General features: G+C 35.6%; 1 protein-coding gene and 1 long non-coding RNA gene across 2 annotated transcripts in view; both read left to right on the top strand.

The window, feature by feature from the left end:
• The first annotated feature begins 305 nt into the window (after window positions 1-305).
• LOC133519155 (uncharacterized) lies at window positions 306-1748 on the top strand. The gene is made up of 2 exons (XR_009799589.1): window positions 306-874; window positions 1126-1748. It is a non-coding gene; the product is annotated as an uncharacterized LOC133519155 (long non-coding RNA).
• Window positions 1749-2516: 768 nt separating this feature from the next.
• The window catches only part of LOC133519150 (protein hook), a 31625-nt gene continuing 19745 nt past the window's right edge, over window positions 2517-14396 (top strand). The window contains exons 1-5 of the mRNA XM_061853106.1: window positions 2517-2947; window positions 4383-4535; window positions 5666-5782; window positions 8015-8109; window positions 12396-12509. Of these exons, the coding sequence (XP_061709090.1) occupies window positions 2857-2947; window positions 4383-4535; window positions 5666-5782; window positions 8015-8109; window positions 12396-12509 (570 nt within the window). The 5' untranslated portion in view covers window positions 2517-2856. The remainder of the gene's footprint in view (window positions 2948-4382; window positions 4536-5665; window positions 5783-8014; window positions 8110-12395; window positions 12510-14396) is intronic.

The raw sequence follows: 14396 nt of genomic DNA, 5'->3' as shown, positions 1-14396 counted from the left end.
CGAACTGTCAACTGACATTTGTCATTTGTTGTTTATCGCCTAACTGTCAACAGTGTCAATCCGAGAGTTGTGACGTCATCAGGATCTTCGAAGACGTTTCGAGTTTGGTCACGTGACGTGTGCCAAAAGATATTTTAAATTAAATATTTACAAAAATATGGTCATTACAGGTCCCCTAAAAGTAGTTTAACATGTTCTTATAATCCAAAAGAATTTATTGGGATACAATTCTGCCCTAAGGTTTATAGATGGAAACAACCCTATTGTCCAATCCTCTTTGCTCTAATAGTTTCAGATACAGATTATTCAGACCAAGGCCTGTCGACTTCCTTAGAAAGATATGACGCTTCATAATTGCGCATGTGTGGTCTGACGCTCTGGAAATAGATACCAGTTATTAATATAAAAATATTTTGCTACAGCAACATTGCTCCTATCTGACTTTGTCTATTCAACTTTGGGACAAATAAAATCATTTTTATCAAATATTTTGATTTATGTCACACTACCATATGTAAATTATTATTATTTTATATAAATTATTACCTATTTCAGTTTGTCTTTGTCTATGTTCATAAAATCTATGGAGGTCAGAGGCACATATACCCTCCATAAAGCCTTGCACTTGGGTCTGGCCGGTTAGAACATAGACAAAAGTCTGCAATGTCAATGCTGTCAAAGTCATTGACGCAAAACTATTTTCATTTTCAAAACTATCAATTTTCATATAAAATGATTAAATAACGATTTATGTTGTTGAAATAGATTTATTGATTAATTTTTAAAATTAAAAATCCACCGCACAGTATCTCCGCTCAGACTCGGTTAAAGTTTAATCCATTGTACTAAACTAAGAAACAACAATTATTTCAAGGTAAGAAATATTTTAATCTATAAATAAAATAAGTGTACTATTGCCAAATTCAAATATATAAATTTAATCTTACCACCCTCTTAAGTCGCACGGCCGCCCTATCGCGTCCAAAATTACAATCTAAATTCATCATAGATGTAAATTCTAACATTGTTTTAGCTGGCAATTTAGAACTCTGGTAGCTATTAGCAAGGTTAGTAATTAGGGACATAGGTTATAGTATTGTTTAAAATGTGACTGTTTTGTTTTAGAGGGTGAACGTGAGCAAAAAATCCTTGGGCGTCATATCATTTCCTTGGAAAGGCTCAAAATCAAAAGGCACGGATCCGCCACATAATTGTGACTAGTTGTAGTTTCCCGGTGACCATCAACAAGACCGCTGCACTGAGCTGTGGAGCAGAAAGCGTCCGACAATCGGATAGATGTAATAACAGGGTCTCTATTGTTTCCCATAAAGTTTTAAGTCATAATGTATTGTTTGTCCGCATTTTCGTTAGTCATAATTTGGTTTTTCTCAGAAACGCGTAACTTTTCAGGATTGCCATAAAACAAACCTAACCTAACCTAACCTATCTATAGGATAATCTAAGGAAATTCCTGAAAAGTTAACGGTTTCAGAGTTATGACTAATGATAATATGACTATCATTACATTATGACTTTCAATAATTATGTCAAACAAAGGGATTCGGTAATAACAACTTTGTCTGTCATATATTCATGTAATTTTTAGTTTTTTGGGCTGATATATGTGATATGATTACAAGTTACACTAATTGCAATTGTGGAGTAAAATCAGATGTGCCAAAGATCATGTTTTAGATATATAAAAATCTATATTAAATGCAATAAATAGTATATGTATATATATAAAATTGTTTTTATCATGAAAATTTTAATGACTTCTATTTATTGTTATGAAGGTGATCTGGGAATTAAAACATGCGCTAAAAATAGACAACCTAAACAAAAATAACTCCTTAAAAAAATCAAAAGATAATCACACGCACAGGATAGGTTAACTATTTGGTACCCACATCAATTATGAACCGAAATTACCGACCTGTGGTCTCATTGAATAAAATTCATATAGGTATGTAGATATTATATGGAAGTGTCACAGTTAGTTCAACAAGCCCCGTCCGATACATAAATTTATATAAAAAATGACTTTTTTCCTGCCTATTGTATGTTTTTCGAACGAATTAAGCTCTTTTGATCCTAATATATAGGAATAAAAATATTTATAACTTGATAATAAACTGTATTGTTACCTTTTATATTGAATAAACTTTAAAATATAGATATCATTATCTCTTAGGACAAAAGATGCCTGTGATTTTGATTAATATGTAACATAATATTTTTTTATTTGATAAATACTAATTTAAAAACCTCACCCCAACAAAAACAAAAAATGAAAAAATACAAAAAGAAATTCCGTCGCCGGGATTCGAACCCAGAACCACTAGCTAGAACTGGATCACTACCTACCAAAACCCGCCAGGCTAAACCGGTTGTCAATTTTAGTACTGAGATACAAAGAGAGCGCCACTAGTATAAACGAACTTTTGAAGGGGGCATTTTTTTGTATGGAGTTAGCGTTCTTCTCCTAGTGAGTATTATATTCTTTGATTCAGACACAATACAAGCATTGTGCTTGAAATCATAACGATATAATATTAAACTATATACAGCCTTAAATATAAGTTTAGATGTAACTACAATTTAACAAATCAATTAAGTTTACTATTCGTAATTATCTTTGTAAATGCAATCAACTTATCAGCGCCTGTCTTTGTAAACGCAATAGCAAACGTCACGCTACGGTTGACTACAGTCGACGGGAAACATTTCTTATTTTTCTATTTATATCTAAAATTCCTAATTCTGATTATGCGACCAAATGTGATATTTAATTAAGCACGAGTCCACTGTTAATTTCATTGACTTCACAGTGCAATACGCTCCATTCATGCTAGAATGGAGCAACCAAATAGCATAGTTCTGTGTGACAATCTCATTAAATGGTTGCAGACCTTAAATCTTAAGGCTAAACATGGAAATCCATCAGGTAAAATAGCATAAATATTGTATTAATATAACTATGTTAGGGTATTGCTATATACACTCTTGTTATCAGTGTCACTACCTACTCTGATATGGTAACACAAGAAGGAATAAATGGGATAATGAAAGTGATTGTCTCATGATTGCTTGGCCACAAACAAGTGGAGGATGCAACAACACTTACATTTATGCTGGCCTTTCAATCTTAGAGAAAATGTTCAGTACAATACCATTTAGTCTTAGACCTAAGTAAAGGCTTAGTCATCTATAGCAACATAGATTATGAACCAAAACAAAATTGAAGTATTTAATACTCTTTGTGTCATGGATATGGAGTCGTAATAAAAAAAATCTGGTAAATTCAGGGTCTAGGACATAGTAAATACTATTTCTCTATGACTTTTCATTACAGATAAGAGTTGGTTTAAAACAATAGTACTTTACCACCCACAGCTTAGTTAGTCATCAAATATTTTTTGACAGTTGAATAGCTGTTTGGTAAATTAATTTGGAATGGCATCTCATTCACTGCATTTGTAGTACAAATTTAATGTGCTTGATCTTATTGGAATCTGATGTCATCCTGAATAGAAAATGGATAAGACAACTCTTGTTCTCAGTAGTCGCACATTGATTTTCTAGTAGAAATTACCCACCAAAAACATTTTCATGTAAAATGTTGCCTAGATGAAAGGCTTGCACTGTCTAATACTACAAGCTCTAACTTCACAAACTCTGCACCTATGTGATTTGGCTGTTTAGTTACTACAAGAACTATTGTACCTATTTATGACAAAAAAGTAATGAACAGTGAATACATTTTTCAATTGCCAAATGGCCAAACCACATAATGATATTGCGAGTACATTGAATTCTCTACTTCCTTTATCTGAAAACATTCTGATCAAGGCTATTAGTTAACATTTCTAAATAAACTTATTGAAAATATAGGGGTTATTCCCACTAGTTACCACCAAGTTGGTAACTACTGGGATTTCTTTTCCCACCTTTTACCATTGGTACTACTAACTCAATTTGGTGGTAACTACTGGGATTTTTTTTCCCAGTAGTTTCTCACTTGTCATATTGCCAATTGAAAGCTTTAGAGGAGGCCTTTGTCGGAAACCCCAACAAACTAACTAGTGACAATTCAAAACAGTGGAACAGTAACTAAACAAAACTATAACCTCTAGCCAAATCAAAACTTGCCAAGACAAACACAATTTTTATTTGACAAAATAAAGATTTGTATTAGAATGGAATGGGAGACCTTTTTTATAGGCCTCTGGGCTGCTAGAGGATAATTAATTCAGTGAATAAAGGCTAATTTACATATTGCCAATTTTATTTATAAACTTATTATTTTTGATTTATAACAGGAATTGTTTTGTGTTGATCAGCGAAATCCTAAAAGAAAAATAATGACTTTTCTTCCATAGAGCTCTCAGATGGGGTGGCCATTGCCGAGGCTCTTACACAAGTTGCTCCAGAATATTTCTCTCCCTCATGGAATTCCAAAATCAAAACAGATGTGGGTCACAACTGGAGGCTAAAAGTCAGCAATCTGAAAAAGATATTGGAAGGTGTATTTGGTGAGTTGGTGAAAATTAACTAATTTTTGTATAGGTTGTTTTAGTAAATAAAAAAAAAAAAAAATTATAGGAGTAAGCTCAATAAGGCTTGTGTTGTGGGTACTTAGACAGCAACATATATAATATATAAATACTTATATAGATAGTAAACACCCATGGCTCAGGAACAAATATTCATGCTCATCATACGAATAAATGCCCTTACCAGCATTTGAACCCGGAACCATCGGCTTCATAGGCAGGGTTACTACCCACTAGGCCAGACAGGTTATATTGTATTGTACTGTATATGGGCGATTTTCCGCAACTCGATGACTGGCGCCTATTTTGCGTGACATGTGGGGGTGAGCTAGTCCTGCCAGCCCAGCTCCTCGAGGAATCCTATTAAACCTTTAATGTTGAGTAGGACCTTGGAGAGGTCTCTCGGGGATCTGAGATGTTTAGCCCTGTATGGAGTCACTCCGCTGCATTCCAGCACCACGTGAGAGGCTGTTTCTTCTGTCTCCATGCATTCTCGGCATAGGGGACTGTCTGTGACACCTGTCCATGACCTGTTATGACACTGGTTACCATACTCAGTCGGACCTTCCCTAGTTGCAGGAGCGCCCTTGTGAGCTTTCCGTTGATGCCAGGCATGGCTTCTTTTGCCTGTCTGCATCCAGTCTGGTTCAGCCAGTGTTCTGTGTGTAGTTTCCCTGTACATGGCAGAAGCATTGAGCGTTGTCAAATATAGCTTTGCTAATCCGCAAAATAATAATGTGCCAGTCAATCAGTGCTAAGCCGTTATATACTTGTGTGTTACAATTAATTAATTAATGAACAGAATATGAATATACAAAAGGTGCCACAGCATTGGTTGTCGATAGGGTTGATTTCCAATAGATTTTCTATGTATTTAAGTCTTTTTGAGAACCAACAATAATTACCCTTAATACTGGCAATTATCTATGTACTTGCATTTCATTTGTAAAATTAAATACAATTTTATTGTATTTAATTTTCCAAAAAAAAAAATCTAATTTATTTTATTTAGATATATTTGTGCTTGGAACAGGGTTGTATCCAATATAAAATCCATTTATAACATTAAGAAAATGGGAAAGATGTTTACAGAATTTATATTGTTACAGATTATCATCAAGATATATTAAATTTGAGCCTGCAAGACTTTTCACGGCCTGATGTAGTAAATATTGCTGAACATGCAGACCCTTCAGACTTAGGGAGACTATTACAACTTGTTCTTAGTAAGTACTTTAATCTCATTTCAGGAGCTGAAGTTTTGATTTGGGTTAAATTTTAGTTTAGGCTTGAGTACCTATCTGTAAATCTAGTCAAAAGGGGAACAAGTCTCGCGCAGCTTACGTATAAAAGGGCGTAAGTGTTACGTGGAACTTACACCATTTTACAATTGGGCTGCCTGAGACTTGTACCCTTATTCACTGGGGCCACAGCTATATCAAATAAGCTAGTCAGTGGATATTAGGGTTCTGTGGGAACATCACAATATTCTGTCCAAATAAGGGTCTCCCCACATATATTGACCCGGAATCGGCAATAGCCGAGCCAATAGAAAAAAAGCTATCTGTCTATGCAATAAAATAAAAATAACGTTGTTCGGCTCGGCTCGCATCAGCCGACGCGTATTTAGTAGCTTAGCTTAGTTGAAATAATAATTAATATGTAAGAACTGGTTTATCAGTCATTTGATGACTGATAACCACTACATTACATTAGTCACGTAATGAATGATAAATATAAAATCTATGCATATAAACAATATATTGAGGTTTCATGTCTGTTTTGGGGACGCAGGACTCATTGTTAGTTTTACTATCATTTATTGTAATTGCCCCCCATTGACTGGACGCCGCCGGCAGTACCAAATGTATCAATTTAAAATTTCTAGGAGGAAGGAAGGGACCGCTGTAGCTGTCCGTCATACCTATGTATATGAAGTGATCCTTATATGTATATGTACCTACTTATAGTGATTATTTGTATTTACTATTCAAGAGAGAAAATTGGCAAAACAGATCCTCAAAATTTCGATTTTGTCCAAAATTATGTTGGTGACTATTTTTAACCCCTAACCTAAAAAGTAGGGTGTTATGTGTTTGACGCCAATGTCTGTCTGTCTATGAGTATAGTATAGTCTGTAATATCGTACCTCTTCAACGGATGGATGCGGGTTTTTTTTTACGTGAAAGCGAGTTTCCTTGCAGTTTGAAGAGTATCTGCTCTTTTCCAAAATGATGTAAGGTAGTTTTGGCATAAAATGGATTTGGCATGATGATGATAGCTTAAGGGGTTTGTTTTCAAAAATATTAAAATTAAGTTATTGCTGATATAATTGTTAACCAAAAATTAGGTGTTAGTAGGTATCCCTTATTTTAGTGATGTCTCTCCTTGAGTTTTAAATGCCTAATCTGTATGACACAAGTCGTATTACCTAATTAGCCTCTATCTAAGATGTCCGTTCTTTATAGAATGGAATAGAATTATTTTATTCGTAAAAACAAACATAATATAACAAAAACATAGAAATTATAAAGTGCCATGAAATGGCCTCATCTCAGCATGTTGCTGGTGGCTTCCAGCGCTGATCTTCCGATGTCTTATCTGTCCTGTAATTTCAATAATATATTCGGCTCTTACATCGCCCCTCATACAACATTATTTAAACGTGAATGTGATTGTCGTCGGACATACCAATAAGGGACAATGTGTTGCTCCATTGACAAGAATAGACGATCAATGTCAACACCATAATGTATAAAGCAATATACTTGTATTAACAGGTAGACTAGATCCATCATATACATGTAGGAAGATTGCCTATGCATGGAAGCCTACGGTTTTAACAACAACACTGATATAGTGATAATTGGTAGACTTTATCTCGTTGCCATAAGGTATAAAAATGGTCAATTATTTGCTTCAAGGATGGTTCATTTGTTTGGCAAAAATAAGGATATGTTTAAATTCTTGATTGTATTAATAAAATACGTTAACTATCAGTGGCGGCGCGTCACAAATATCCATAGGGAACCCGGAGCTAATTTTGCTTTCCTTTTCTCCATGAACCGATCGTGCAAGTACTCAACGGGCTGAAATTAGACAAGCCGGTGGGAATCGAGTTCTTTGAACGATCCGCCACTGTTAACTATGCCTGACCTACCTGACTTTCAGAATTATTATTTACTCTTCGGAGGCTGCAAAAATATGTGACACGCTTTTATGACTGTCCAAATAAGATCGTGTCAGTTATTTTTCGGGCCTTGGTTGTGTTGTGACTGTAATACAATTTAGCTTGTATTCTATGTGTCCTGCTAACGAGAATTGATTTCATTATATTCATGAGGCTAAAACTTAAAGTTTTCTGCGTGTCCTATCATCCCCTAGTTACACATCCCCTGTTGCACTTAGGGACTTATCCGTGTTTATTTTGGTCATGTTACTATGTTTGTATTCAATAGGTTGTGCCGTGAACTGCGATAAAAAAGAAGAATATATTACGAGGATAATGGAGCTGGAACTCTCTTGTCAGCGGTCGATCATGCAAGCTATACAGGTACTTATTAATTTCCTTCCACATCCCAATGGGCCTGGTGAAAGTGTGAAAAGTGCCATAGCCCCCTTGGGGTCATTGTGTTTTAAAATACATAGCATATCAATAATGTCATTTTATATGACTACGCATAGCTAATGCGTCTGGGGACCTAGCCAAGGTAACAACTGTTGATAAAACATCCTATCGAAACTGACAAATGTATTGTCATAGTCACGTACGATTGTCATCTTCTCTAGGCCCCCTGGACCGTAACACTGGTGGTATGATGCTCTCATAATTGTGTTTTAGCAATATTTACAAACCGTTATAAAGGAAAACAAATATTTATAACTTTTATTAAACAAGACAAGGTTCCCAATACAAAAACGAAGCAAAAGCTTATGGGATCCAGGAGGCTAATTGCGTCGCTTAACTTCAAACTCAGATAAATCCATTCGACCCCCATTAGGAAATATCTACCCTATTACCTCTTCTTAAAAAAATACAAAAAATGCGTGAGTGTTGTGGAACACTTGGTTGGAACGAAGTATATTATTGTTGATAAACGTAGTATATTGCTGATTAACAAGTACAAAAAACAATTATCGAAACTGCTCACAAAATTTCAAAATTTAGATTAGAAATGCGACTTAAAGGCAGGGAGAGCAACTAAATTTAAGAAAACATTTTTGTACAAGCTGAAAATGATACGCTTAGCTCGAGCTTCACACTCGCTTAGTCAAACAAAAATATGAAATTCGAATGCAAAAAAATACAAAATGTAATGTCTGCACGTACATGTCCGGGGATCGAACGCGGATATCATCATTATTACAAATTACAAACTGTTTCTAAGCGGCAGTTTGCGAACTGCGCCACTAGGTATATGATATACGTAAGTCGGTAAAATTAGGCTAACTATTCTCGAGAAAAAATCTTAACGAAAGGGCTGTGACGGAAAAATCTTGCACTTTTTTTCGCCTAGCCCCCCATCCGCCAACCGTCCGATAAGTAACTTCGTTCCAATAAAAATAATAAAATACTTTTCAATAGCAAAATCTGACAGTTGGATTCATCTGAGTGTGAAGTTAAGCGACTCAATTATAAGTAACAGTAGGTAATATCTTGTTACCTTAATTACGAATAATATCTTAGCGGCTCAAACAAGAGTACACTCGGACCAATCTAACTCTGCATGGTATTTTCAATGACAACGTGTGGCCTTGTCATCATTACCTAATGTCAAAGTTCTATCAAAATATGACGTTTATACCTAATGCCACTCCGTCACTTTGATCTATTGAAATCGGTGCAAATTTAGCTTAGGCGGACTCTAGGTACTCTTCTCCTCATGAACTCAAACAAAAATACGTACTTTGCTGTTACAAAACAGTGAGCAAAATAGGAGTCACGTAACGGAAAGCGCCACAAATTAATTCCGAAATAAAATTAGTTTGTAACATAAATGTGGTTTATTACGATTAAGATATAAATCAACATACAAAGCAAAGATTAAATAAACACAAGAATCGATTTGTCGCTTTCAACTGAATGAGGTTAAAAAACTTCTGATTTCGAACCATATACTTAGTATTTTCTATATACCTACGCGTGAGGGACAGAACATACGCAATGCGACGAAATTAAAAACACGTTGTAACATACCTGACAACAACTTACCAAAAACAACCTACGTAATTTGGCCGGGTTCGTTGTCATAAAAACGGTGGTCAACAAAAAACGCCTACGTCACTTAGGACACTTTAGAAGAAGGCAGAAAGGAAAAGTGAGACATGACAAACAATAACAGCGATTTCTCTGCTACTCCTACTGAAAGTTCCATAAGACCGTCCTGTTCGGTCATTCAACGTCTAATATCCTTCCAGTTAAATACTAGATTGATGTTTCAAACTGAAACCTAAAGTGACAGAAGTCTTTTTCGTCTATGGTAGGTATGCGTTTCTTTAAATTTGGCATATCTAATAATATGTTATTTGTTTAAACGATTGCAGCGCCATTTTCGTTAATTTTAACACGTTTATCTTCATTGGTATTGTAGTTTATTGTTATTCTACTCGTTAAAAAACATCACAGACGTTGAGAGCAGATTATGATTCACCCTGTAGAACATACACGACAACGGCACGCAGTAACGTGTTGGTAAGAGTGTCATATCTGCGTGTTTTGTACAATCTGTGGCGAAAGTAAAAGTAGCAAGGGGAAGCCCCACATAAAAAGTACTCCCTGCGGTTGCTTCACAAATAGCAATCAGCTTACCTAAGTTAATCTAGACTTTATCGTGAAAGTGTAAACCGCTCATTGTTAAAAAACTGGGTTAATTATCGTAACAACAAACCACCATTTTCTGTGTAGAGAAATGGATTTACAGAGAACATGAATTGGACAGTCAGCTGATATATTCTATATGCATACTGTTGTGTGTACTGTTATATTATTGTCATTGTGACAAAATGCGAAGCGGAACAGAAATCAAATTATTATATTATATAGAGAAATAGTAGCTTTTAGGGCCTTTGCCAGAATCAGTTAGAGGTAGAGAATATCAACAAAATTATTTTTATTCGCAAGATAAAACTATGTACTCCCACAGAAACTATGTTCTCAGAAATACTCGTAAAATTCCTAGACCGTACACGGCGTTTTTTGTTTTGTTTAAGGTTTCACAAGTGCCACTGACAAATTAATATTAATGTCAAATTCACATAATTACATTACGATTATATCGTAACATACCATTTTATGGAATAAAGTTGGTCACTTAGAGAAAAGACAGAAAAACAATGTTTTCAGACATATGGCTTTTGGGAATTATGATGTTTCCTCAATTACAAATTAAGAAGCACTCATGTTGCGTAACCATTTTTAAAATAATTGTACGCAAATTAAATCAGCAATTAGCTGTATGCACCTGATATGCAGTTGAGCATGTGATATAACTGTATTACGGTTTACTTTAAGTAATTATACTAATTCATTCTTACTTGGTCTGAACGGTCTGAACACGATGATTCTGTGCGGCGACAACATAACATTCGCGTGAGTTTTACTACTCTAACATCAGGTTTTTATTTCTTGCCAGTGATAATGTATCAAATTCATTGATTGTTGATATCGGCTATACTGTGTAGGAGTTAGTTCATGTTGTATTTTTTAAACTGGTTCAAAATAAACTTATCGTTTAAAATTAGACACAAGGAAAACTTTATTTAATGCCTTAGTGGCGAAGCCCTGATGAAATAGATTTATTTATTTATAAATTCTGGTTTTGTACAACGTTCAAAATTATGCCTTGAGTATGAATGAGCCCATAAAGGAAATGAAGTCATCTTGAAATAAACCGATCTCCTGAATCCTCCACACTCTATGTAGATCGAATGCGTGAACGTGAATGGCATTTTGTTTCACACAAGACATTTAAATATTTGCTCAATTGCTTCAGCAGTTTTCAGGATGCGATGTAATTGATGTTCATTCATGTTTGTCCAACAGCGACGCTCACACGACCACGCTTCAGTCCATATACCCGCTATATCGCGTCACGTCCGTTAATCGTTTATGCAACCTGTGCTGTTGTTCCGATCGTCAGAACGTAGGCAATCGAACGATTTGGCGTACCAGTCAAATTGTGCTCTCCGGTTACGTATAGTTTGGAAAAAAAAAACCTGAAAATCCCTTTCGCTTGGAACGTTTTTGGTTCTGTCTTATCGGGGTTAAAATATAAAAAAGGTAGATTTTGAATGTCGATTTTAATTCCTCCTACACGTAACAATGCTCTGTTTACGTATCCCAAGGTTTCACGGTGAAACTTTGCTTGAACGTTTGATTCGCCTGAGCTCGCTTAAGCAGTTACAATAGTTAAGTATACTGTAATTTAGTGCACTCGATCACTTCACGCGTCATAATACTCATAATCGTATTACATATTGGCGCGACTTTACGACATTATGTCCGTTGCGTTGTTATAATATTGCTCAAGCGCGCTTTCGATGCTTGCATTTTTATACGGCTAAGAAACTGTATATTTTAGTTACGCTTATTTTATGTCCTTGGATCATGAGTTGAGCGCGAGCGTTTGGATGCGGCGGGCGCGTCGCGTGTGTTACAATGGTGGTTGTAGTCGTAGATTAAGCCTAGCAGGTGAGTTCAGGCGCTCATAGTAAAGCTAGTGAAATAGCCAGTACCTTTTATTCGAATAGTAACGCTCATAAGTGCGACAGAGATATAGATATTTGTGTTTAAGTGTAACTTTATGGATATGGTTAGTGATGTGAAGTGTTTGTGTTTAGGAATTGGAGACGTTGACGCTGGGCGGAAGGGGGGCGCCGCCCGCGGACGCGCCGGAGCCGGACACGGACATGAGGGAGGTGCTCGCCCAGCGGTGCCATGAACTTGACACGCAGGTTTGTTTGTTTACTTATTGTTTGTTTTCAAAAGTGACCTACTTATGTCAGTTGTTAATAAGGTCGACTTTATGCTAGTAGCGTTTTACTCGAAACGCTGGACTATGTAATCTTTGTATTGAAATGAATTGAAATGATATAAATATAATCCATTTTAAGGTTGTTGAAAAAAGATGGTTTTAACTTTTATAAAAAACTCGTGGTGGAAAATATTTAATCTCAAATTACAAATATTAAGACAATGTAATAACGTGTATGTTCAAATCCTGGTAAGAACATATAGGGAGCGTGCATGAACTGTAGGAGGCAGCACAGGAGCCGTCAGATTTTTGGCGCGAGGCGTAAATGTGATGTTTATTGTTCCGATGTAGCCCACAAGATGGCAGAACCTACTATGCACAAGAAAACACGAGACGTGTAAATATACATGTTTATGGTTCCGATTCAGGCCACAAGATGGCAGACCCTCCAACGCGCACGGTCCCTATATTTTGTGTGATGAACACTGATATTTGTTTCTGAGTCATGGGTGTTTTCAATGTATTTAAGTCTTCTTCTTCTTCTTCTTCTTTAGCCCTTCTCTACCCTTTGGGTGTAGGCCTCCTTCATTTTATGCCACTCGTCACGGTTCTGTGCGACCTGGAGCCACTTCTTCCCCGCAGTCCTTTTGATGTCGTCGTCCCAACGCATCTGGGGTCTACTTTGAGGACGTTCCTCCCCCCATGGTCGCCACTCCAGTAGACGTTTGCTCCACGAATCGGTTTTTCGTGCTATATGACCGGCCCATTCCCACTTCAGTCTGGCTACGCGTTTTACAACATCGGTGACCTTGCTCTTCTGTCTCAGCCACTCATTCGTTTTACGGTCTCTCAATGTGATCCCAACCAGTTTTCTCTCTAGCGCCCGTTGGACAACGCTTAACTTATGTAGTATGTCCTTGGTGAAGAAGTATTTAAGTATTTATAATTATATATTCTATATTCGTTGTCAGGGTACCTACAACACAAGCCTTATTGAGCTTACTGTGGGACATAGTCAATTTGTGTAATAACTAATAATGTCCTATAATATTTATTTAGTTTTATTTATTTATGTTAACAGCAATTTGTCAGAATTTTCAGGACGTTTTATCATTTGCTAATCTACGGAAGATTTTGTAACTTACCTTGATAATCGTTTCGTTATTATATTATTTTCCATGATGTTAAATAAATATTATAGGACATTATTACACAATTTTTTACGTTTATAGTTTACGTAACTGGCTGTCATGCCACAATCGTCTTATATTAACGTTTGATAACAATATTTAATACTGCGATATAAACATATACACGGTGTATCTTGAGGAACCTGAAATATTATGACCACGCAAATCTGAGGCTAAAAGAAGGGAAACATTTTAAATAAGTTTAAGTCATTTTTGCCATTTTTTTTGTTTGATTTTTCTTTTTTAATGTATTAGTAGTCACGTCGGAAAGTATCGGTACGAAAAATGTGCCAAAAATGTGTATACACTACCTTAATATATGGGCATTAAAGACGTGTATACATACTTTTGGCACTTTCTTCGTATCGATATTTTCAGACGTGACCGTACACAAAAGTCAAATGTTATTAATAAAAACCTGTCACTTAAAATTAATCTTTACTTATTTTTAGTAAAACCTAGTTTTTGTACAGTAGACAAATAATTTGTCACTTTTTTTTCAATTGGCATTAAATTTGAAGCTTATAGGAAATTTTAGTCTTTAAATAGATAGATAGACCAGGTATATAAGTAAGTAAGTAAATATTCTTTATTGCACCAACAATTATACATTTTACATACATGTAAAACTACAAATGAATTAAATAAGTTATTGTTACCTAACCCTATGGACGTCA

The sequence above is a fragment of the Cydia pomonella genome, chromosome 6, assembly GCF_033807575.1.
Source record: "Cydia pomonella isolate Wapato2018A chromosome 6, ilCydPomo1, whole genome shotgun sequence".
Taxonomy (NCBI): domain Eukaryota; kingdom Metazoa; phylum Arthropoda; class Insecta; order Lepidoptera; family Tortricidae; genus Cydia; species Cydia pomonella.
This window is presented reverse-complemented; position numbering and strand designations above follow the sequence as displayed.